This window comes from Grampus griseus, assembly GCF_964374135.1.
Source record: "Grampus griseus genome assembly, chromosome: 4".
Lineage (NCBI taxonomy): Eukaryota > Metazoa > Chordata > Mammalia > Artiodactyla > Delphinidae > Grampus > Grampus griseus.
Genome location: NC_138997.1, coordinates 97092597 through 97118610, shown reverse-complemented (window position 1 = coordinate 97118610; position 26014 = coordinate 97092597). Strand labels below are relative to the sequence as shown.

The following is a 26014-nucleotide window of genomic DNA, read 5'->3' as shown; positions in this document are numbered from 1 at the left end:
AGATTGGCCTCTTATCCAGCCTTTTTCTTTGGTCAGAGAACTGTATATATTTTTTGGTGCTTCCCATTTTTTATTTCCTATTGGCATTCACAACTTCCAACTGGATGCATGTAAATGAATGCCAGGCTTATAAACCGAACAAAAGCTAGAAGATACCATTTATTGGAGATGTACCAATGGGCTACTAATGTGGGGTTCAAAGACAATGGGAATAACAGTTCCCTAGCAGACTTGTTAAAAACACAGGTATCCTGGACCTCCCCGAGAGATTCTGCCTGGCATCTCTGATGGAACTCAGAGGTCTGTTTTTGCGGTACGCGGGCCTCTCACCGCTGCGACCCCTCCCGTCGCGGAGCACAGGCTCCAGACGCGCAGGCTCAGCGGCCATGGCTCAAGGGCCCAGCCACTCCGCGGCATGCGGGATCCTCCCGGACCGGGGCACGAACCTGTGTCCCCTGCATCGGCAGGCGGACTCTCAACCACTGCGCCACCAGGGAAGCCCCAGAGGTCTGTTTTTTAAATGGCCTCCCCAGAGGACTCTTATGGCTGATCCTAGAACCGCACTTTAAAACCACAGCTCCTGGGTCATCGAACTACAATACCAGAGAGCCAGACCTCTACAGAAGCCACCTCCTGTGTGAGGCAGGGCAGCAGTGGTCAAGCATATGAGGTTTGGAGAACAACAGAGCCAAGTTCAAATCCCTGCCCCACTGCTTACTAGCTGTATGACTGCAGCTAAATTACGAAACCTCTGTAAATGCCAGTTCCTTGCCTCCAAATGGGAATAGAAGAGTACATTCTGATATGGTTACAGAAACAATTAAATAAATCCAAGTGTATTGCCTGACAGTTAATTGCCCAATACAAGGTAGTTTTGAGTATTGTCTTATTTCATAAATTCTAAAATGAACACATTTTTACATTTAAGTATCTATGGCGTCTTACAAGTGTTGTAAGTTGTGTAAAAACTTCGATTAAAACTTTTTATTAAGTGCAAGAAAGCACTGTTATCAACGCATATTAGAGAGTAGAAGAAAAATAGATGTGTATTATTACTGCTATGTTCAATAAAGCTTTGGTTGCTGAGTATGAGAAGTTGCTGAGGTCTTGAGTGACAAAACAGTTTTCAGTGGACGAACAGCACTGACAATCCCTAAAAAAGAGACCATTCATACATCTGACAAAGAATGATTTAAAAAGAAAACTACTCTACATAAGATTATATTTAAGATGTGGAAGAGAAAGGATATGTGTAGAAGAGACAGCCCTATTTATGAAGAATCGGCGGTCAAGTTGTTGGTTAAAAATGTATCATAAAAGAAACAGAATTATCACAAAGCAATGATTGCATCAGATTTTATGCTGTTAATAAATGCTTTTGAATGCATGAATGAGAGAATAGAAGTGAGAGAGAGAAAAGAACACAGCTGACTTTCCCACCTTCAGAGATTGAAATCTTGAGTGCACTAAATCTTGGTTCTTGGGGACACCAACCTGCAAATGTGAAATTCATCAATACATATCATCTGAAAGGAGATTTATATGTACCATGCATAGCTCGATTCTCACTATGGTACAAAGACTCATTAGTCTGTATTTCTCCCTCTGATCTCTTTATTGAGCTCTAGTTTAATATCTCCAAGGTTTTGTGAAACAGTGACACTTACCTCTCCTGTGTTGCCTTGTTGTGTCTATCATACTAGATTTTGCTGCTTATCAGGGCTTCAACCACAAGCTTATATTTATCGCCTCTCTTCCTTATTCACACTCATCCAGCGTGTTCCCATGTTTTGTAAGATTTTTCTTCAGAATTTATTTTTCTTTCCCTACCTCCTTTCCATAAAACTTTGCTTATTAAAGGCCTTTCATATGCCAGGAATTCTAAACAAACAAAATAAACTAAAATCTCTAACTTCATTTATCATATTGTCTAACAGGAGAGACAGTTATCTAAGAAAAGAACTCAACTAAAAATTTTGGAGTGTTACAGTAAATATGTGTGCAGGTCACCTTAAGAGCACAGAAAATGGGAACAACTGACTTCCCAATAAGCAATAAGAATGTTTTATAATTAATTTGTAATTATGTAATAATTTTATTGATATTTAGTTATTTGAATATTAATTTACATTACGAATAATATTGTTGTTTGGACCAGGCAAAATGGCCCTAAGAGCCATTTATCTTAGCTGTTTTACAGATGAACAAATGGAGAAAGAGGGTAGGTGACTTGCACAGCATAACATAGCTACTAATAGGTTACAGAGCTCTTAGCACGTGGCTCAGCTGGGGGATTGGAGAAGAACTATGCTGAAGGAGGTACTATTTGCTCTGTGTCTTGAACAATATTTAACCCTGCATTTCATGGCGATAGGAACTAGGTGCTTAAGACAAAATAAAATGTAGATAATCTGAAGATTTGGAAGAATAATTTTATAAAAGGTAAATTAAGAGAATATAATTAATGAATGAAATAGAAGGCACAGAAAGTATCTGAGGTGGAAATAGAAGCACAGAAAGTATCAAAGAAGGCCCACAAGTGAGACACAATCTGAAGGTTTCAAGAAATGCCAAGAAAACCAGTGTGACTGGAGAAGAGTGTGCGAGGTGGGGAGGAGAAAGAGATGAGGTCAAAGGTGTCAGTCAGTTGATTTGGGGGACTTGTAGACCTTGTAATGCTTTGAGTTTTTCCCTCCTTATGATATGGGACATCAGCGAAGAATTTTTTTTTAACATCTTTATTGGAGTATAATTGCTTTACAGTGGTGTGTTAGTTTCTGCTGTATAACAGAGTGAATCAGCTATATATATATATATATATATATATATCCCCATATCTCCTCCCTCTTGTGTCTCCCTCCCACCCTCCCTATCCCACCCCTCTAGGTCATCACAAAGCACCGAGCTGATCTCCCTGTGCTATGCGGATGCTTCCCACTAGCTGTCTGTTTTACATTTGGTAGAATTTATAAGTCCAATGAAGAATTTTGATCGGAGTTGTGGCAAGATATGATTATAGGAAGGCAAAGGGAGGAGCAGAGAGAGAGTTGGGAAGTTATTAAGACAATCCACAGAAGGGGGGATGGTGGCTTTGTCAGGGGAGCAGAGGTGTAGGTAAATCAAATTCTGAATATATTTTGAAGAATCAGGGGAATTTGCTGGTGGGTTGGATGTTGGGTGTGGAAGAATATGAGATGTCAATGAGGACTCCAGAGTTTTTGGTCTGAACAAGTGTAAGAATAGTGTCCTCTTAACTGAGATGGAGAAGAATTCAGGAGGCGGTTATTTGACATGATGTCAATTTTGGAAATATAACTGTGGTGCCAATGTGGCGGATGCCTTGGAAGGGATCATAAGTTGAGGCAACTATATCGGTTTGGAATCTCAGTCGTGTGTGAAATGGTGATGATATTCTAACAGGGACCATGGCAATAGAGAATGGGAGGAAGAGGCTTGGTTGAAGACACTGCTGAAGTGGTTTTGTGAATGGCTTGTATGTAGTAGAAGGAGAAGGATCTAAAATGGGAAACTCCAGGGTGATGACCACTAGGGTCACTTCTCAGGCCTAGCTCTGGGAGGCCTATATCTTTCCAGTTGTGCAAATACCAAGAACGTAGAACCTTTCCTGTTTGAAACCACTTATATTCACCCTCGTTCATATCCTTCATATCAAGATTAGCTTCAGAATGGGACAGTCTTTCCAGCTCTTCTCACTTCCTTGTCATTTCAGAAAATGAATAAACCAGGCTTTCAGATTTAAGATGTTCAATATTTTAATTCATATGGAAAATTCCAAATTATGCCTGAGCATTTGCAGTAACTTTTTTGTTTGTATTTTTCCAGGTTAATTGACATATAACATTATATTTGCTATACTACAAAATGATCACTGCAATAAGTTTTGTTAACATTCATTACCTCACATAGTTAGAAGTTCTTTTGTGATAAGAACTATTCACATTTACCATCTTAGCATCTTCAAATATACAATGCATTATTGTTAAGTACGGTCACCTTGCTGTACATTACATCCCCAGAACATATTAATCTTACAACTGGAAGTTTGTACTTTTTGGCCACCTTCACCCATTTCTCCCATCCTCCACCTTCCTTCTCCGGCAACCACCAATCTGTTCTCTCTTTCTATGAGTTCCACTTTTATTTGATTCCACATGTAAGAGAGATCATGCAGTATTTGTCTTTCTGTGCTTGACTTACTGCACTTAGCATGTGCCCTCAGGGTCTATCCATGTTGTGGCAAATAGTAAGATTTCCTTCTTTATAATGACTGAATAATATTCCATTGTGCATGTATGTGTGTGTGTATATATATATATATATATATGCTTGTATATATACACATGCATATATATATATATATATATATATAAAACATCTTCTTTATCCATTCATCTGCTGATGGAGACTTAGGTTGTTTCTGTGTCTTGGCTATTGTAAATAATGCTGCATAGGGGTGTAGATATTCTTATAAGAGAGTGATTTTGTTTCTCTGCATATATACTCAGGAGTAGGATTGCTGGATCGTATGGTAGTTCCATTTTTAATCTTTTGAAGACCTGCTATACTGTTTTCCATAGTGGTTGCACCATTTTACATTCCCATCAACAGTGCAAAAATATTCCCTTTTCTCCACATCCTTGCCAACACTTGTTATGTGTTGTCTTTTTGATGATGGCCATTCTGACAGGTGTGAGGTGATATCTCATTGTGGTTTTGATTTGCATTTTTCTAATGATTAGTGATGTTGAGAATCTTTTCATGCATCTATATGTATTCTTTGGAAAACATCTATTCAAATCCTCTGCCCATTTAATTGGGTTGTTTGAATTTTGATGTTTAGTTGCATGAGTTCTTTGCACATTATAGATATTAATCCCTTATCAGATAAATATTTTGCAAATATTTTCTCGGTTCTATAGGCTGCCTTTTCATTTTTTGATGGTTTTCTTTGCTATGTAGGAGCTTTTAGTTTGAGATAGTCCCACTTGTTTAATTTTGCTTTTGTTGCCTTTGCTTTTGGTAACAGGTATAAAACAGTCATTGCTAAGACCAGTGTCAAGGTGCTTACCGCCTACATATTCTTCTAGGAGTTTTATGGTTCAGGTCTTATGTCAAAGTCTTTAATTCAATTTGACTGTCTATGTGTGATGTTATACAGTGGTTCAGTTCCACTCTTTTGCATGTGGAAGTCCAGTTTTTCCAAAACCATTTACTGAAGAGATTGTCCTTTCTCCATTGTACATTCTTCACTCCTTTGTCATAAATTAAGTTTCCATATATGTGTGGATTTATTTCTGGGCTCTCAACTCTATTCCATTGATCTCTCTGTTTTTCTGCCAATACCATGCTGTTTTTATTACTATACTTTGTAGCATAGCTTGAAATCAAGACATGTGATACCACCAGCTTTGTTATTCTTTCTTAAGATTGCTTTGGCTCTTCAGGTTCTTTTGTGGGACCAAATAAATTTTAGGGTTGTTTGTTTATTTCTGTGAAAAATGCCATTGGAATTTTGATAAGGATTGCACTGAATCTGTAGATGACTTTGAACATTTTAACGTTATTAGTTCTTCCGGTCCATAAACATGTAATATCTTTCCATTTATTTGTGTCCAAAAGTTTACAAAGCTAATTTAGTCTCCTTGTCTTCCATCCCAGCTCCCCAATTATCACACTTGTTTTCCCCAAACGCTTTTTGCATTTTGCTATTCCATTCCTCAGAAAAATTGAGTGGTTCCAAACTCTCCCCAAGATGACAAGCACCTTAACTTGCATCAAAGACCTTATATTTGGACCTAACTCCAACTCTCAACTTTATTATTTAATGCTCTCCAAAAAGAATTACCTAGTTCACTGGAGACCCACCATTTCTCCACACTACTGCCCAGTGCCACTCTCTGCCCATTGTCCTTGCCTGCTCCGAATTTCAATTTCCAGATCAATCTTCCTAAAAATCAACTCCAATCAAACCATTTTCCTACTCGGAAGCATATTTTTACACTCTATTGCCTAGTGATATAATTACAGACTCTTCCCTTGGCAGCACTATCCTGCTAGCTCAGTAGTTCTGACTCATTTTTCTCATACACATAGTTCACAGAACAATGCACTCCCATCAGTAATGTATCACATTGCCTACAATGGTCTTCAAGGAACAGAGCAGATATACTTAGGGGCACAGAGCAAATTCTCCTAGTAGCATAATTGTAATATATATGTAACCAATGCCTCTACAGTAGTTACTGTGCACCAGTCACTTTGTGAGCACTTTAAAGAGTATTTCATTGAATCCACTTAACAGTCCTGTGATATAGACACTGTTATTGTTTCATTTTACGGATGAAGAAACTGACATACAGAAAATGTAAGCAATTTTTGCAAGGTCACATGGTTAATACCTGATACCTGATATCGCTGAAGCTTGGTTTCTTTAATAGTAACAAACAATAATAATAATGATAATAATAATACCTACTTCACTTCTCAGTCTGCAGCCTATGCTCTTAATTCCTCTGGCATACCTCCTCTCTCCTTGGATTTCTCCTACTCACCCATACCAACACTGGAAGATGAGAAATATTGAGCTCAGTAATTTTCATCAAATTTCAAAAAATTCCCTTTCTATTTTGAAAGTGGCCTGAATCAACCAAGCCTCCAATGACTGTTACTTCTCTGATCTCCTGGATCACTTTTCTAAGATTCCACTCATGCTTTACTTATTCTATACTACCTTGTTATCATCCAACTGTGAGATATAAATCACATCTCTCCAACGAGACTGAAAAATTTCCACAACCAAACTCATAATAGACACTGTAAATTTTGATTTCCCAATTTTGTTAATGGTTCCTCTATCAAAGTTCAAAATGACTTCTATCTTCTCTCTCTTCTTTGCCTAATCCATATCCACATACAATTCACTTCTAAGTTTTGGTTCTTCATGCATCCCTGATACCACTCTTAATCTCTTGTACCTTTTCTGTCTAAAGGGTGGGAGCCCATCCATTAACAAGGCCAGGGTAAACAAGCAATGTATTGATGGTTATTACGTTGCTTCATAATTCTCATTACTTTTTCCCTAACTATCATAAAAATCTTGTATCTGGTTATCCAGATTTGAGTCTTTGACCCTTGGTATTCTCCTAAATTCTACTGCCAGTTTAATCTAAGGAAGAGTATCTGTCCGGCTCCCATACATCACTCTTCCCTCGCTACCACTGTCTGCTGAAATAAGAACTCACTCTTCAATCGGTATCAGAATGTCTACTCCTCACACCCCTCACTTTTCCTTCCAACCTCATCTCCTATTACTGCACTGCATGTTATACCTTCTAAGCAAACCAGACCAAAAGCTACTCCCATAGAAGTTCTATTTTTCTACCTCCATACTCTTGCTTGTGCTATGTATTTCACACAAAAATGCAAATGACATAAGTCAGAGGCTAGGATGAGTTAAGAAAAAGTCTCCTACGTTTTAGGCCACAGGAAGGACATATTGAGATGGATTAAGTAGCCCTCAGTGTCATCTTTAGAAATCCCCACATCCTGGCTCAATATTTATCTGGATTTCCTCTACATCTTTTGATACTTCAACACTTTCTGTCATTGTTTAGCACCTGATATCATTGAAGCTTGGTTTCTTTAATCATAACAAATAGTAATAATAATGATAATAATATCTACTTCACAAGATGGCCATGTAGGTTAAAAAACATAAATTTGATATTATATTATCTCTAAAAATTTAAGCATTGCACATAGCAGGTACTGAAAACTTGTTAAGTTTCTTCCTCCTGTCATGGGTGAATATTATTGCCCACTTAACTGAAGGGACCTGAGATCCACAACTGAATTTGGCTGCCAGAGTAAGCGGAGCACAAGAGCAGAGACCCCATAGAATAGTCTACTCAGGGGGGCAGCGACACATAAGCCACTGACCGTAGGGAGGCTCTGAGCCTGACTGTCCCTCACCCTTCTATAAAAGATAAGATGGTAGGTGTTAGCAGAATAAAACCCTTCTAATGCCCTAGACTTCTGCCTGAGGCAGTCAAAAGGACTAAAATCACATTCAGAAGGAATGGTGTTCTGACTGTGTTTCAGTGCTCTTCAGCCATGTCTCTATGAGCCACCTGAAGTCATCCTCCTGACTAGCCTCCCACCACACCCTCACCCTCTTTGAGACCATGACCCTAGAAAAACTGTGCCCGAGGTGGCGCATGAAATGGCCCCAGCTGGTGGGAGGGGAAGACTGCAGAGCCTGGGAAGCAGGCAAGGTCTGAAGCCAACATCTCTGCCATTTTTATTCACCTACACAGTCTCTAAAGCAGTCTTTGTTCTAGGAGAAGTGGGAAAAATAAATAAGTGGTGAGAAAACATTGAACTGACAGGGGCACAACAATTAAAACACTATATGTTTTCACGGAGTGCTCTAGCATTAAATTTGCTTGAATCCAGTTTTTTCCCTCCTCGTTTCTTACTACTTTCTGAATTTTCTTTCTCCAGTATCTCTCTTTACCTTCTCCTAGCTCAGTAGCCTCCTTTGAGCACTGTTTCTGACATTAAGCTTTTAAATATATGCAATTAAACATTTCTTAACTCGATGTAATTAAACAAAGGAGGGAAGTCAGTCTGAGATCAACGACAAGCTGGAGAAATAAGCAATTTTTAAGGAAATGAAGTTTTCTTACTCTTAAGGATATACTGAAGCTATTGATAACAGTTCACTTAGGACATGAATGGCTGCCTTAACTCCTACATAAGCACATATTACAAACTTACTGTTTGGAATAAAATATGTATGTGTTTTTCTTTGCTTTTTTGCTAAAGACCTTTACTCTTTAGACTAACATTATTTCTCTACAAATTGCTTAGCAAACTTTTTTTTATTTGAACATTGCAGATATTGAGATATAAATGCAAATCTCACTTGTTTAAAACTTAGTGCTAATGAGGTCAAAACCACACAGTAAATCTCTGTATCTGCCAGTTATCTCTATTGTGTGGCGAGAAGTGTGTGAGCAACCAGCTCTGGTCATAAGAAGCATTGGGGGAGAGAATGCTGGTGAATTCGTCCAATATGCCTCCACAAAATTGGAAAATGACTCCGTTTTGGCAGGCATGTACCCGTGGTCAGTAGCTTCATCTTTCTTTGTGTGCGTCAGTTATCTTGAATTTAAAGATAATTTTAGTACCTTCATTGTTACTTTAATACTTTATTTGATATTTCAGCTTTCTGCTATGTGGTAGTGTTATTTAAAATTTCCTCTTTTCAGTGACATTTCTTGCATGTGTATTTATATCCTACTTGTTAAAGCTAGTAATACTATGTGAGCTTATAGAATTGCATCTGAACTCTGAAGGAAAAATAATGATCCATTTCACGAGATGAATGATTTTTACAAACTCTCATTTCAACTCAAAGAGTGCTTTCTTTCCCTTGATTAAAATGTATTTCTCGATTAAATTAAAATGCAAATATAGACAGTCTGTGTTTATGGTTATAATAGAATTATTTAAAGAAGGTTCTAAATCAACCTGCTGCTAATATTTCATGCAAGAACTGTGGGTTTTATTGTTGGGCCAGTACTGCCGTGTTCCATTTTCAAGATTACTTAAAGTGCTATGAAAACTTAATCACACTGCCCAGGTTTTATCAGTTTTTGCCCAGTCTTCTCTAGGATGTTCAAAGGGACTGCTTTCCTATATACGTCTTAAGTTATGTTAGTGATATTGGAGAAATATGAAGTACTAAAACTTTAGAACCCCTTGAAATTGAGTTATGAACAATTTACTATTTGTTTTAAAAAATATATTTTATTACACAGAAGTGAATCAGCTCTTAAATTTAAGAGAACCATATTTAATAATTTATTATGGAATTAAATATCTGAAAAATTACTTCAAGAAACCATTTAGTCCAACTTTTTAATTTATATTAGATATATAAAATATTTGTATTAGAAATTGCATCTAATGCTATGGATTTAATTATGATCCTTTAGTATTATTTTAGCTTTCCTTTTTTTTTTTTTTTGGAAGTGTCCTATCACTTTTCAAACACATTGATTAAAATAATTCTTAAATAACATTTATAACTTGATCTTTTTTCTTTTTTTGTTATTTTTAGTGACCTCAGTGAAAACCAAATTCAGGCAGTTCCAAGGAAAGCTTTCCGTGGGGCAGTTGATATTAAAAATCTGTAAGTATTTTTCCTAATTGATACTGTTTTTTTTTAAATTACCCATTTTCCAAGTTTAATTTATATTGAATAAAGTGTCAGAAAAAAATGGTGAAAGCCTATATACATCTTTATGCTTCCTTAGGAGAGCTTGTAACAATGAGTTTTAAATTGTTTTCACAAGCTATCTGAAGAGATTCTTGTTTAGAAGATGTCTTGAAACTGAAGTTGTTATCAAATTCATTCTTCAAACCTTGTGATTAATCTTGTGAAATCTAAAGAAATTATTTGATTATAAGGTATTTACAATGTATTTTCTTCCCCTTACTGTGAGCTAATTTCAATAGCTCCTTTTTCACTTGTTATCGGTGTTTATTGGAAATGCAGAATATTTTTTTTCTGGAAAGAGTAGATAATATTTTCTTGTTAGAGATACCTGTGGCCTAGAGCTACAGCTTTTTAAAATAGCTTTTAGATCACCATTTTCATTAAATGCCAACAGTGTGAGAATGAGAAAATTGTCTTTCCCTTTGTGTGAATACTTTTCTTGCATCTTTTCCCTCTTATATCTTTATGAAAGAATATATGTATAGCCTTCTTTAAAAAGCAAAAAAAAAAAAAAGAAAGAAAAAGAAAACTATGTTTCTGTATTATCCCTTGATAAATCTTTAATCTGGTGTTTTGTGTAGATGTGGTTTTTGTAAGTGTGGATAGCTCTTTACATACCAGGTTTAAGATCACAGTGGCAATCCTAATATCATTGATATATATCTTAATGAATTTAAAAATACCTTGTTAGCCTTTTAAAATGATGGTTTTTGACTCACCGTGAATCTAAAATGTAAAACATTTTCTGTAGCTTTTCCATTAGTTTAGAATGTGGGGGGAAAAGGCCCCTGTGTGCTGAGATTAACTATCAGGAATTCAGTATTTCTTAGCTAGTAATAAACAGGGCAGGCACTTTAAGAATTAACTTATATTCCGAATTCTCCATGGTGGGATCCAACAATATTTCTCCCAGTAGCAAAAGTGAGACAGATGTTTTCCTTCGTCAAAGAGGACTGTTTATAAAGCTACAATTTATGGCCTCTACATCCTCTCCTCAATGTAAATTTTTTTTTAATTTGTACTTTTTTAAAATTTGCACTTTAATTTGTACTTTTTTTAAGTGTATAGGTAAAGACAGAAAAACATAGACTTCTAGTATAAATGTGTAGAGCCGCCAAAATCCTGGCCCTAGGTTTTTATGAGCGTTTACATGTTAAAGAGATTTTATTTGCTTTGTTTTTCATCTCTAATGAAGACGTAGGGAAGCCTTCAGATAGATTCAGAGATGTAGGGTGTTCAGAACTGCCGCTGTATATTACATCTGATCAGAACAACATAAAGATCCCAATGTAGCACCTACCCGAGTTGCCTATATGTCTCTGTAAAAGGACAGTAATGGCCAAAGTTGACCACCCTTTGAGAATGCCACTTGCAATCTTACAATAGTATTTTTTCTAAAGCCTTAAAACAGGTGGCTTTTAATCTTAGCAAAGATATTTAGGGAATCCAAGTCTATTAAGTAATCCTTCTCCCATATTTAAGGATGCATTTGGGAGTGAGATACCGGTCATGGTGGGATTCTTCCTTAATTTCTCTTCATTTATTCTTCAAAAATGTGATTTTAAAAGTTTAGAGATAAAAAGAAAAGTAAAATGCTAGCCCTTGTACTTTGAAGAAAGCAATATTGACTTAGCAGGATTTTTGCAATATTTCTCCCCACGACATCATCCCCCCTCTCTACCATTTTAAAGGCAGTTATTATGTATACTGTGAGATGAGTTTAGGACTATCTCAGAATCTCTTGCCATTTTTTTGTTTTGTAAACGTAACAAATCAGTAAACTTCATGGAGCCTTAATTTTTACTTTTATGAAATCAGTATAATAATTTCTTACATTTGCTGTGGTTATTAGAGAAAAACCATATGTGAAAAACCTTAAAACAGTAATATGCTACAAAATATAGTACAGTATTCATTCAGCAAGTTCATTCAGCAACTGCTAAAATTTAGCACTGAAAATTTTATACTAAGGAGAGAGGAAAGGAGAGCATAAACTAATTTGCAATATTAGTAATCAATCAGATAGACCCATGTCTATCATGGGTCAATTAGACATGGAGCTGCAATAATGGGGAAAAAAATCTATCAGAAAGTACTAAATGAATATACACAGGACCCTGATTTATAAACAAATTAAATGCAACAGGTACTGAGGAAAGAAAGAGATAAAAGTATTGATATTGCTTGACATTATCAGGGAATACTTTAGAAAAGAGTTACTGAAAGAAAATATAAAGGCATCTTCAAGGAGGTTGGCTCATACTGTATACTGGTGAGTAGTGGCCGGTAAAAGCAGACTGAGAAAGTAAGAATTTATTAAGACCTATGCAAGGCCTGATTTCTGGGTTTCGATTGGTTTGGAGGATTAAAATTAAAGTGCAGTGGAATGTGTGTGTGTGTGTATTGTGTGCGTGTGTGTGTGTGTGTGTGTGTGTGTGTGTATGATGTAAGGAATATTACCTTTGTTTCAAGGCGAACCAATACTAATTCGGAATAGCAGCAGTGGTAAGAAGCATAGCAATCTGCATGTGGAGGAAGCCGAGTAGAGTGGCATCCAAATGATTTTAACTTTGGAGGTTTCTGTTCTTATGGAGGAAAGGGGGCTTAAGAAACTATGTGAGTGCTAAATGATGATGTGATGATCAAAAGAACAATTTATTCCTGCTCCTCTCAATGCCTTCCATGTAACAGTGAGAAAGACCATGACAACATTGAGACACCACAATGCATTTACAGGTTTATTTAATTAAATAAGATCATAGTTACAATTTTCTAAAATTTCACATTTAAAAAGCATTTTGCTATAATTAAAAAATAGTTCAAACTACATTATTCAAAAAAATTTCCATTTCATGGGACTTTGTGTGAAGTTTAGTTTTACCATTAAAAATTAAGAAGGATATTTGGTAAAATATGTTAGAACTGAGAGTAAATTTTAATTTGTATTATTGTTAAAATGGTAACTGTATGTCATCAAGTAATGACTCAGTAAAAGTCCATAAATATTGACATTATTAATATTATTAACATTCAGTGTGGGAAGGAGAGGTATAGTGCTTTGTCTTATTTATTATTCCAGTGTGTACGTTTACAGTTTGGACAACCCTGCATGGTGCCATAATGGCTAGTGTTTCGAGTCATTCAGGGACTAAAAGAGCAGAAGTAAGGCTGCACAGAAGGAATACGTGCTTTAGTTGCATCAAGCCGATATTTTGTATAGCGCTGTCTAAAAGACTAGTCTAATGCACTGTACCGAGTTTATTGGATTTACCACATATTCAGGCCTTATTCAGAACAAATTCCAGTTATCAGAAGATTTTCACTGGAAGCACTTGCTTTAATCTTGTGGATTGGCTAAATATGCTTGAGGCAGTATCCTGACAATATGAAATTGATGCTGTGGAAATTTTGCAAATTAGCAGATTTTATTCCTCTTCCTCCAGGCAAGCCACAGTAAAACTATTCTAGACAGCTGGACATTTATCTTGCTCTTAAACATCTCCAGGGAGAACTTCCCATAACTTTTTTGCTTACCTCTATTAATTTCCAAACTGGATTAAAACCTTTATATTTTATTTTGTTACCCAATTTTCTCCACCTGCTACTTAAACCAGTTTCTTTTTTCTGGCATTGTACACAGTGAGATCTGAGAATAACAAGATCGTATTAAAATATCAACTAAATAATAGTGTTTATAAAAGTCACTGGCAGCACTTTTACATAGGATTTACATCTGTGTGTTTGAACTCTCCAAGTATGAATTCAAGTACTGATACCATATCATTACCAAATGATGCCTCACCGAAATGATAATCAATGTTTATATGATTTTCCTTGATAAACTTTGTATCTATATTTAATATATATTTAACACTGACGAATAAAGGCTTGGCTGCCTCCTGATCAGTTTCTGAACAAAGACATGTTACATTGTGCCAGTTTTGTTTACAAGTATGTATGAGGATTTCCATTTAATTGAATAATTTAAGAGAATATTCAAATTATAATAAATCTTGCCTTATTGCTGAGACTTGCAAGATTATTCTCTAAGTAGGTATTTTATGAATATAAAATTTTTCCAAGAGTCTCTTGTTTTTATGAGAAATCATTTCTAGTCATGTTATCTTAAGATTTAAGCAAAGAAGTGCAAATATATGAACTTAAAAATCAAATGGATTGCCAATAGTTACTCACACTACAAAAGCAAACTCTAACATACCTTACATTAGTTTCTTTAATGAGTTGAACCTGAATACTTAAAATAACTAAATTCCAACAAGCATTATTTTAGGTAGACTTTTTAAAGTACGTCATACCTGGTTTTTATTCTTCTTTCATGTTGCGGTATATCCTCAAAATGTACTCTATGTTCCAAACTTTACTATTTACTGTTCATTAATAGATACATTCCTTTTCTATTTGCTTGCATTATACCAATTCCAATAAATTTTCATCTGTTATGAATCTTACCCTCCTTTTCCAATAAAACTACCTGTTGTTAACAAATAGGTTAAGGAAAATATTTATATTCATTCTTTTATAACATACATTAGTTTACAGACAAGGGTTATAAGATGATTTAAGTTATAAGATGATTTAACTTGGTTCTCTTTGAGTAAGTCATGGTATCATTTGGGAAACAAGAATGCATGGCCATGACTTTTTAGGAAACAGATAACCCAATTTGGGATGCACCGATTCTTGGTGATAAGATTTGGCAAATAGGAAAGAGAAGGTTAATCTGTACGTTGCTACACAGGTATTTATGTTATTTAGAAATTTAATTTTTCTCTGGAACTCTGTCATCTTCAATTTATTTTATTAATGGATCAATTAAAACCCATAGGAGGAAAATTCACAGTTCTATACTAGGTACACAGAAAGACATATATTTTGCTATTTTTTCACACTTCTCTATTTTAAAATATCAATCTACTGGTTTCTTTTTCTCTATCATCTGCATTCTTCATGATGATAAGGGAACAAGGTTGCTCACGTAATATAGAATAAATATGTAACAACCAGAAGAGTGTATTATATATTTAACCATTCAAATGCAAGACTTACTTTAGCTTTGTCCTATAAATTAAGTCATATTTACAGAATGACTACCGTAATCAGCTACTTTTCATGTTTAGTTTACTACATTTCTTGTCATACTTAATTACATACTTTTTACATAATTATCATAAAAATAAAATCCATGTATATCAAATTGAAATTGTAACTTTTAGTGCCCCTAGCTCCTCCCAAAAGTGTTTTCAGTAAGCCTGAGGCTGAAGAGACTTCGAAGGGGAGGTTGGTTTCTCACTCAAGGGGCTTGCTATCTTTAGCGTTAGATTAAATACCACATACAGGTCTTTAGGGGGAGGTAGAACCTTCTGAACAAACCTGTAACAATGGCTCTTCATTTAGATAAATAGCAAATGAAGTTGAGTTTTATGGTATAAGGACCAGGGCGTCTCTTAACATCCAGAATGCTGCCTGTGGACATAGGGGACAACCAGCAACCAGCAGTTGTTTGGGTTCTTAGATGTAAAATGTATTAGGAACTCAGCAGTTGCCACAGTCAGTACCATGGGAACTGTCCATGGTCCTAGAATTTGCCTGGTTTAAACTCAGTCTAAAAAACCACACTGAATTGTGATAATCCGCAACAACTATGGTCAAGTTTGCTACCAATAACCTCTCCAGCATCTCATTTTGCTGTTTCTCCTGGGTGCCTTAGCACTCTTTATTACTGATAGCTTTCTCTCATGTAAAAATGAGTCTAAATAACGTATCTTCATCAACATTTTCCAAAACACAAAAACTAAAAAGAAAAAAAACGCAAGATGTTTTGATTGAATAGTTAGGAATCTAATTCACATATGTATCAGTATAAAATAGTAAGTGTCATGATCTTTCTGTGGCTGCGTGTTGTCCTTGAGACAGAACAGATCTTTAGGTTTCTTACTTCCCCAACCCTGGAGAGCCACTCTTTTCTACCTCTGAGCAATTACAATAACCTGCTAACTGAGTTTTGATCTCCAATTTATATTCTCATTAGATAGTTGTAACATTGCAGCCAGATTTGTTTTCATAAAGCATTGTTTTTCATCCCATCACTGCCTGGTTCAAAATCATGCAGCTTATTAAAAACAAAAACATTTTGCTATAGGCATTATGGCAAAGCCTTGGGGATTTAGCAGAGTATTGTCTACAGAAGTTCTGCAGGGTCTGTAGGAATATAGGCTCTTCCCTGAGAGAGCAGCGACTTTTATCAAATGGCATGCCATCTAGTCTCTTTAGATATTCTGACTAGTCCCAATGTTCTGACACCCATGCAGGCTCCCAGCCCTCTCTCCCCCCGAATCTGCACACAAGTTCTTCGCTCACATCAGAATGGCCCCTCTCTTGCAGACATTTACTGTGAACAGTGTAGAACCTCTGCTCACAAGTGTTGTTTGAACCAGTCTCCTCCATAGGGAATGCTCACTTTTATTTCTGTCTTACTGGATTCTACCCATCTTTTAGGGATCGGGGGATTTTTTTTCTCTTCCTCACACAATTATTTTCGCCTAGGGTAATCTCTTCCTTTTCTGAAATTCTGTAACATTCTTCGTCTACTGGCTTCTTCCTTGAAACTTGGCCATTAGAAATTCAGCAGAAACCTCCATTCGCAGAATGAATAGCTCCTGAATCTCTTTTCCTAGCCACCTGTGTATCTAGTGAGGGCTTCAGCAATACATAGATTTAAATTTGAATCAAGGTTTCACTAAATATTTACTACCTATTTTGCATAATTTATTGAACTTCTGTGAGCCTCATTTTCTTATCTATAAAATCAGAGTAATGATAATACCTACCTTTTCAAGTAATTGTGAGAAATAATGAGACGGGTATATCTACAGACCCTGCCATTTGCTATGCATTCAATAAATGCTAGCAATTATCATTGTCAGTTTCAATTTCTACCTCCCTTGATTAGTCTACTTAGACTTACCAGAACGTGAAGGTCAACTTAGTTGTCTTTCCTCCAGTGTCTATTACCGTCTCTGTTAGAACTACCTTTAGCTTCCTTCTAATAAATTATCAAATGGATATAACTTTATACCACAGCTTATTCCAATAAAAACTGAGATTCTTTATTCCTATGAGAAAAACATAATGTTACTTGAAAGATTGCAAAAGGGTTAAATTCTCAAATAACAAATTATTTTGGGTTCCTAAGAAGAGTCCTTTCCTTGGTTATTTCCTTCATTAATGTCCAGGCTAACAGATGAGCTTTCATGCCAAGGTAAATAATGTTTGCTGATACTTCTCTTCTAGGATGTTCATTTATATGGATTAATTTAAATTTTTTTATTCCCTCTATGTATTATAATTTAAATCTTGAACTGCTTCTTAAACAATCATTATTAGCATAAGATTTGTATATTTAGGCACTCATATTCACCTGAATTTTATACACACAGGGAAGAAATAGAACAGATCCTGCCCATATCCTTACCAGCATTTTTTTTTCTTTTTCTCCCATTATATTTATGTTTTATCAGGTTGCTTATAAAATAGTGAAATGTTGTTTTTCCCTCATATTGACTGTAGTCACTTTGATGTGTTTTAAGTCAACTAGATTCTTGGAGTTTGTCGTCTTACAGTGGTGAGATAAATATGAATGAAACTTCTGTTTCTCATACCTAAAAAACCCTGGGAAAGTGGAGCATAGTGATAATAATTTTGTTGAGACATTGAGAAACTCTGCCTGGCTTAGAAATTATTAAAGAATTTTTATGTTCACTATTGTTTCAGAGTTAAGTATATTTTATGGTGTTCTAATTTTTATAAAAAGAAAATTAGTAATAAGACTTTATTACTTGGACACTGCACTGAAATATGAATTTTCTATGAGTAAGGACAAAACCAACTAAAGTTAATACAGGAAGGTATGTTTTGTATGTAATTCAAACAGTATGGTATCTAGATTTTTAAAAATGACAACAGGAAATCCTGAAAAAGACTTACTTAAAAGTAACAGAATGGGGAGGGGATATGGGGATATATGTATACAGATAGCTGATTCACTTTGTTATACAGCAGAAACTAACAACATTGCAAAGCAATTATACTCCAATAAAGATGTTAAAAAAAAAAGTAACAGAGTGCAGTGTCTCCAGTTATATTTCAGGATGCCAAGTAAGCAAATGTCCAACCGTTTTTGTCATTTAATATACCTCTTTTGTAAAATTTACACCTAGCAATGTTATATATTGTCTCTCATTCTGAGAATTAATCAAAATCTGAAGCTAGGCTAAATTATTTTTAGTCTTAAAGACAATCAGATCAGCTTTCGAAATTTTATGTGAGTGAGGCAGAGTGATCTCTCTTAATAAAAACATACTGCATTCTCTAAGACTAAATTTACCAGTGTTAGGAAAAAATAAAATAGGCAGTCTAGAGTTATTCTAGAGCATCAGAAGAGGAGCATCTGCCACTGAAAAGAGAATCATAGAATGTTAATGCTAAGATTAAGCATTAGCTTAATGCTAAGATTTCTTTAAGAAATCTTAAAGAGAATATATTTTTTAACAACATTATTTTCATGAAATTAAAGATAAAGCAGTGGCTTCAAGTCACACTCTTACAAACTAGGACAGTGGAGGATCAGAGAGGATGGGTCGGAATTTGAACAGAAACAAGAGAGGAGGGCTGGGGGTAGGAAATGAGGAGAAGACACAGCAGTCTGGGCAAGAACATGTAGGCTAGATGTTTGAAAGAAACCACCAGTGGTACTATCCATACCGTTCTTTCTCCTGGGAAAATAAGAAAAGCACTGGCTTGCTTCCCCCTGGGAAGTAGCTCCTGTGTCAGGAAAGGATCCTCAAGCCGTCTCTGATGCACCTAGTGCTCTTATCATCTAAAGATCAACACATTTACCTTATGTCTGGGTAAATCGCTGTAACATTACTTTTTGGAGAAGTGAAAAAAAGTCTCTTCTTACTAATTCCTTAATTCGGAACAATTTTACGGCACAATTTATAATCACGTCTAACCATGTCACTAAACTCTTGACTGAACAGATCCTTTCCTGTTTACAGAAAGCAGGAGTGCCCAGGGTTTGCGAGGTGGTAGAGAAGGAAGTGAGTAGCATGAGAGGAAACAAGGTGAAGAGAATTAGTCCAGAAACTCTGAAATAAATTACACTTTTGCGGAGTTTTGACACTGTTTATCTTGAACCATATGCAAACAAATAGAGGTTTGTGCAGAGAGATTTTCCCATGAGCAGTCATGCGGTACAACACTTTCCATAAACATACCTTTGGATACTACAAAATCTACCCACTGTTGAAAATATTATTTACTTCGATTTTCATTGTCCTTTCAAATGAGTAGTGTTTTCACAAAATACCTTCCTTCTCAGAAGATATTTGAACTGAGATATGATGGCATTCAGGAAACTTTTAGGGACGACTTTGGTCCTATGAGAGCTGAATATTCTTAATGGTTTAGTGCCAGTAAGGGCTTAGATTTCTGTTAAGAATCAGAAGAAGCATATAACCATGAGCAACGTTAAAGAGGGGTAAAATTAGAAAAGTTTCCAGCAGCGTCTCAACTTCTAGTGGTATACAAAAAGTAATCTGTCTTTCAGTACTTGTAAGACAAGATTTGCTTGAGTGCTTTCTGGCAAACTAGGGCTTCCCCTTTGTGTATAGTATGCATGATTTAAAAGAAGCTGTGTCAGCACTGATTTATACATTGACAGCTAAGGATAATAAGATATGGGCAAACATACAGCTCACCCTTTTACAGATTAACCTGGAGACTGCATTAGGCAAATTTGATAGCATTAAATGATTTTGCCAATTTGTCTGGAAACAATTTCTCTTTTGTAGTGTGTCAAGGGTAACACTTCATGCCATTGTGCTAATTTAAATGGCTTTGATAAATTGTTCAAGAGGTTAGAGAATAGTAGTGTAGATATATATTTAGCACTTTAAAAATAAAAAACGGCTATTAACTTAATTGTTAAATGAATTTAATCTGTAAAAATCAAAAGTGCTCAAGAATGTTAAGTGTTTTCTTGGAACTGCAGCAACCATATTACATCATGAGTCTTTAAAAAGTCTTCTTAGAAAATAAAATTATACCTCTGCATACTTCCTAATAAGCAGAAATGCTTTCAGCTGTTACAGTAGCATGAGTGGTAGCTGTTGTTTGGGGAAAGCCTTAGTTTATACAAGCAATAAGATTGTATCTTCTCAAGGGCTCACGTTTTTTATATTGCACATCTTAGTACGCACCATTTGCACGGCATCAAGGTAGCCTCTTATATGATTATGTCCTCCAGAGACCTTCTTAAAAATGAGATGTATATTTCATGAGACATTCTCTATGTAAATAATTTCTAAAGTAAGGACTTTGAAAAGGCCCCTCTGAAAGTCACTGGTTTAAATCACTTCACCTTTATTCAGTCGTCTTGTGAGAGAAACAGCTATTGCAACATTTCCCTTAAAAACCGACCTCAGATTTGAATTAGCCCTTTTGGTGAATTCTGCACTTGAAACAAGGACAAGATTCATTTGTATTAGGATCATAGTCTTACCCTGTACATGTACCTCCCTTCCCAACGCATGCAGAGCTGACAGCTCACCTGACTATTTCATTAAACATTTTGTTTCTATCTCAAGTGAAGCATTAAAATACTTTTTCTTTACAGGAATAATAATAGTGCTAAGCATCAAGCTACTAGATTTAAATAAAAACTGCTTATTTGTTAAACAAAAAGGAGAGTGCTGTGGGATTTAGTACTTAGTTGTCCATTTCAACCAAGTAAATTTCTTAGTATGAAGAAGGAAATTTTAATTCCCCAGACAAGCGGCAGGAAAAAGCAAATAAGTTTGGCGCAGCCATTTTTTTCAATCTTTGAATTTTAGCAAATGAGTACTTAAACTTCTGGAGAACATTCATTTATTTGAATTCTGTATTATTTAAAATGAGCTGATACAGCTTTTAAATGTTTGACTGTAGAGATGTGTGATGTTTTAACAGTCTTGCTGCTATATGTGTTTCATAGTGTTTGGGGCCGAAATTAGCAGCTTTGAGAAAAGCAAATTTTTAAAAATTTCTTAATACTTTTAAAAAACTTGTTTTCTGGAGAGTGGTGTAATTTGGGAAGTTCCTTAACTGAAAAGTCTAATATTTACAGTGCCAAGAAGTCGCATTTAATGATAACAATGCTTGCATATAGTGAAGCTTAATATAAAACAACTGGTAACTTTGTAAGGTGTATGTCTAGTTGGGAATAGCAAGGAGATAGGTGGGACGTCATTTCTCTTTCCTGATTTGGAGTTCTTGAAAGAAAACTGCTTTTAAAAGAAGAAAACCTAAAAGTATTCTTGCTCTTTCTTGCCAAGGATAGTGAAATTAACATGCAGCTGGGTGTCTCTGATAAATGGATTCTGTTAGGTCACTGAGGGGGTGCATGTGACATTAAGTGATTTACAGTCCTTTACCTTAATGAAATTGTTTCAGCAAGATGACGCTGAAAGCTCTTAATGGATAGCTTTTCTTGATGTAATGAAATTGCATTCCTATGGCATTTAATATAAGGTGCAGTTATTATTTACTGGAGCTTTCCAAGGGCTGCTATTTGCACACACAGTTCAGAACAAAAAGAGGTTTCAGTGACGGCACCGACGCCAGAATGGCTTGTGACATTCTTAAGCAGATGAGTGTATTTGTGAGAGCATTTCAGTTAGTGCAGCCAAGGCTTCAGAGACCCTTCAGGAGACTCCCTTTCACCTAACCCTGCTAGTGTCCAATCTCTTACATATATTCTTCTAATCTGTTTAACAGGCAACTGGATTACAACCAGATCAGCTGTATTGAAGATGGGGCATTTAGGGCTCTCCGGGACCTGGAGGTGCTGTAAGTACCGCTTATTTCTTACTCTTTTAACGGGAGCTTTGTGTCTGGGAAGTGCTAAGGTGGATGCTTATCTGTTAGCTTGAAACCTTGTGTCAAAATGGTTTCCCAAAGAGAGCCCTTAAATAACTCACAGCGAATACAGAGAAGAGTTGAAATGTGTGTGTGCAAAACCTTGCATAGCATATCTATATGCTTAGGTAAAATTGTCTGATTTAGAAACGACACTCAAATGTTCACACGTATTGTCTTTTAAGTGTTTCTCCTTATGATAAAATAGTCTCATACACAGGATTTGTGAGAATTCCCAGAATTGCTATATATTAAGATAACATCAGTTGCATAGGAAACATTACAACAAAAAATAAATCTTAATAGCTGATATGTTGGTATGTTTTAGTTGCTGTGCAATGGAAAGACATTTTCTCATTTTAAAATGTCATTTTAACTAGATAACTTACCATCTCTGTAAGGTTACTTTGAAAGGTACTGTCTAAATTTAATAAGCCGCCCACTAGGTCCATTTTAAAGTCTTCACTACTGACTTTGTAAAGCACTACACACAGATTTGAATTATAATTGACATTTTCTGTCTTTCCTTGCTGGACAGACATGGCTGACAAAATTGGTTAGAGGTAACTGAGTAATCTCTACAGACCTTTGACACTGTAAAATAATTTTAATGGCATTGTTAATTATAATGAAAAATAATTTTAATGAAAACTAGAGTTACTCAAGCTGCTTAAGCCACCTGTACATTTCTGAAAAATTTCCCCAGAGTCACCTTTCTAACTTTTTAAGTATACTTACTGATTTCTCCCCCCAATAAAATATATTTCTATGCTATAATTCTCCCCTGACTCAGTTTGTTCAGAAATATGAAACTGAATTAAATGTGAAGAGGTTTTGAATTTTCAGTCCATGTGTTAAATGTTATCCAGAAATCCTCCTGAGAAAAAGATCCCATTGCTTTATAAATTGAGTTTGAAGAGCAGAATGTAATTCTGAAAAAAAGTTGATTGTTTCAACTAGAATGGCTTATTTTTCCAATATTTTCTATATGATTTTGGTTTTATTTGCAAGTAAATGAATCGAATTTCTCCGTGTGTCATGTGCTGCTAAGTTATTAATTATTTTTAAAGAATTATGTAAGAATGAGTTGATTGAGGTAAATAGCTCTGAGAGTATATACTGTTCTCTAACCACTTGAGAGATCACCTTTGTTTCTGTTGATAACAATCTAACTTATTCTAAAGGAAAAAAAAATCAAAGTGCTTGTTGTACACATTGTAGTTGTAAGGCCACTTTTAAAATTGTGTTCCAGAGCCATTTTTAATATAGGAAGCTCACTAATGCTATTTCAGAGTGAGAATAATTGCGATACAACTATGATTTCATGATAGTGGTCTGACGTCAAAACCATAGTCAATGTCACTAAACTTTATATGTGAGGAGACTACCACAAGTGTTACTTAGTTGAACAGAGCAGAATAAGTCAAAGAATTTGTTATTAAGTCAGTGCACCTAACTGAGAATATGAATGATACCAAACATTTAATGAAAAATTTGCTAAATGTTTTGAATGAATTAAATCCCATAAAGTACTTTATTATTAAGTAAAAGAACTTAAATACTTATTAGCTATAGAATAACTAATATATGTTTAATATACTGAGGAGGTATTGAATGCTCCATATATATTGAGAGAGAGAGAGAGAGGAAGAGAGAGAAATTTCCTGCTATGTGTCAAGCTCTGTGCTAGGCATTGAAAACACTTTACCCACAAATACAATAACTATTCATTTGCTTTTTTAGTTCTAAACTAGTATCATTGTTTTTAGAAGCAGGAAGTTCAAGAAAACAGTCACCTCCTATATTTTGTCAGGTTAGCAACATATCTAAAAGGTGACTTTTGCAAGACCCACTATCACGAAACACACCAAAGTGTGATAAACATCTCGTGGTTCATGGAATTAAAATCAAAATCTAAATGTTGGGAACTCTTTTGAGGACCTTAATAGATAGGTCTCAAAGAGTATCTAATGGACAGAGTTTGTTTGCTAAAGAAAAGAATTAAAATTAGCACAATACAAGAAAATGTGAATTTTTTCCAAATAATTTTAATATTTTATATTAAATATAAAGTCAAGCAGACATTCTTTAATATATATTAATCTTTTAATGCTCATAATTTATGCAGCCATTAGAGAAATTAATTAATGAAGAATTTAAGGCTAAATTGGCTAGAACGCTGGAAAGACTGACTTTGTTAAGCCATAGTCTCTTGTCAAGTAGATCAAAGGTTTACCCATTATAAATGTCTGGTCTGGGGCTTTTTTAATATAGAGTTACCATTTTTTATATAGAGTTGCAGAAAGAAATTTACCTGTTTTGCTTATTTTTATCATCCATGACTCTTTAAGATATATCTTTTTATTATGAGGAAATAATGAAAGAGCATTAATTTGCACATCACCTTAAATTTTGGATTTCTAATGTTTTGGATATTTTAAAATTTTGATTCTGTGAATCATGTGTGAATATATGAGTATACTGAGGCCAAACAGGAGAAGATGGGGGTAATCATACTGAACCATTGATGGAAATTTGTTAGATTAAAATATATATTAAGGGAGAGAATGAATAAAGTTCAAGAAGGAAAAGCCAAGGTAGATGAAAGCAAGGAGGCAGTTTATCGCTTGCATGTAAAACGAACTGACTTTTTGTGGAATTCTCATTGATAGGGTTTAGAATTAACTTTATTTTCTTAATAAGAAGATGATGTCTCAAACATAGCATTGGAAACTAAATGTAGATAAATATTTTCTTTTTCTTTGGACACTAGATTCAGAAATGAAATACATTGCTTGAGTTGCCAGTTTTATATGGTTTGTTTTTCTTTTCTATAGAAGGGACATAATTGAATTGAATTGAAACATAGTGGTTCAAATCCATTCAATATCAGACTTTCTGCCAAATCCTATGCTTAGCACTAGGGAATAAGAAAGAATAAATCAAGATCTAAGTCCAAGAGGGCCTACATGATTACCAAGGCTAACATTTCTTATTTACACACCAGGATGTCCTTTGTACAAGAACATATTCTCATTACATAGAGAAAATCTTGAGGTTGAACATAGAAATAGACTTCCATGCAGGAAAAAGTGTTCACAAATAAAGAAGTACAGCATATAACTTCACATTGTTTCATAATAGGAATTGATCATGGCCATAACACATACATGTCACCATACCTAATCAAAAATTATATTTATTGTTTATTTCAAAATAACTTAATTTCATTGGTTCCACATATTGTTCAGTTACCAGGTATTAATATCAATATTGCTTTGCCAGCATCAATACTGAATAAAAATAATGAGATAATTTATTTTTTTAGTTGCGTTAAACAAATTAACATTTTGAGAAAAGTCTTCAAATTGATAGCCACTGGCTTCGGCATGCAATGATAGCTCTTTTGTGTGGAATTATAAGAAAATATAGTTCAAAATTAATGCATGTCTGCCTAGTGTGAATTGCTTAAAAGAAAAGTTGTCCCCCAAATCACATTTCAGTATGCTGTATACTCTGAAGATTTAAGCCATATAAAATCAGCATAAATTTTGAGGGTAGGAAAAGGGGTCATTTAAAGCAAATCCCTTTGAGAAGTGAAACCTTTTAGTTCAGACATCAGGATATGTTTTAATGGTGCTTGAAAAAAAGTCTCATTTCACTCGAGTACAGGAAAATACTAGAGGCTTTCAGATAACATGAGCCGACCAATTCAGTGCTTTATAGATCCTT

At 35.1% G+C, this 26014-nt stretch overlaps 1 protein-coding gene across 1 annotated transcript in view; it reads left to right on the top strand.

The window, feature by feature from the left end:
• Positions 1-26014, top strand: part of SLIT2 (slit guidance ligand 2) — a 390009-nt gene that overhangs the window by 235568 nt on the left and 128427 nt on the right. The window contains exons 4-5 of the mRNA XM_082653966.1: positions 10148-10219; positions 22142-22213. Coding sequence (XP_082510092.1) covers positions 10148-10219; positions 22142-22213 — 144 coding nt within the window. The remainder of the gene's footprint in view (positions 1-10147; positions 10220-22141; positions 22214-26014) is intronic.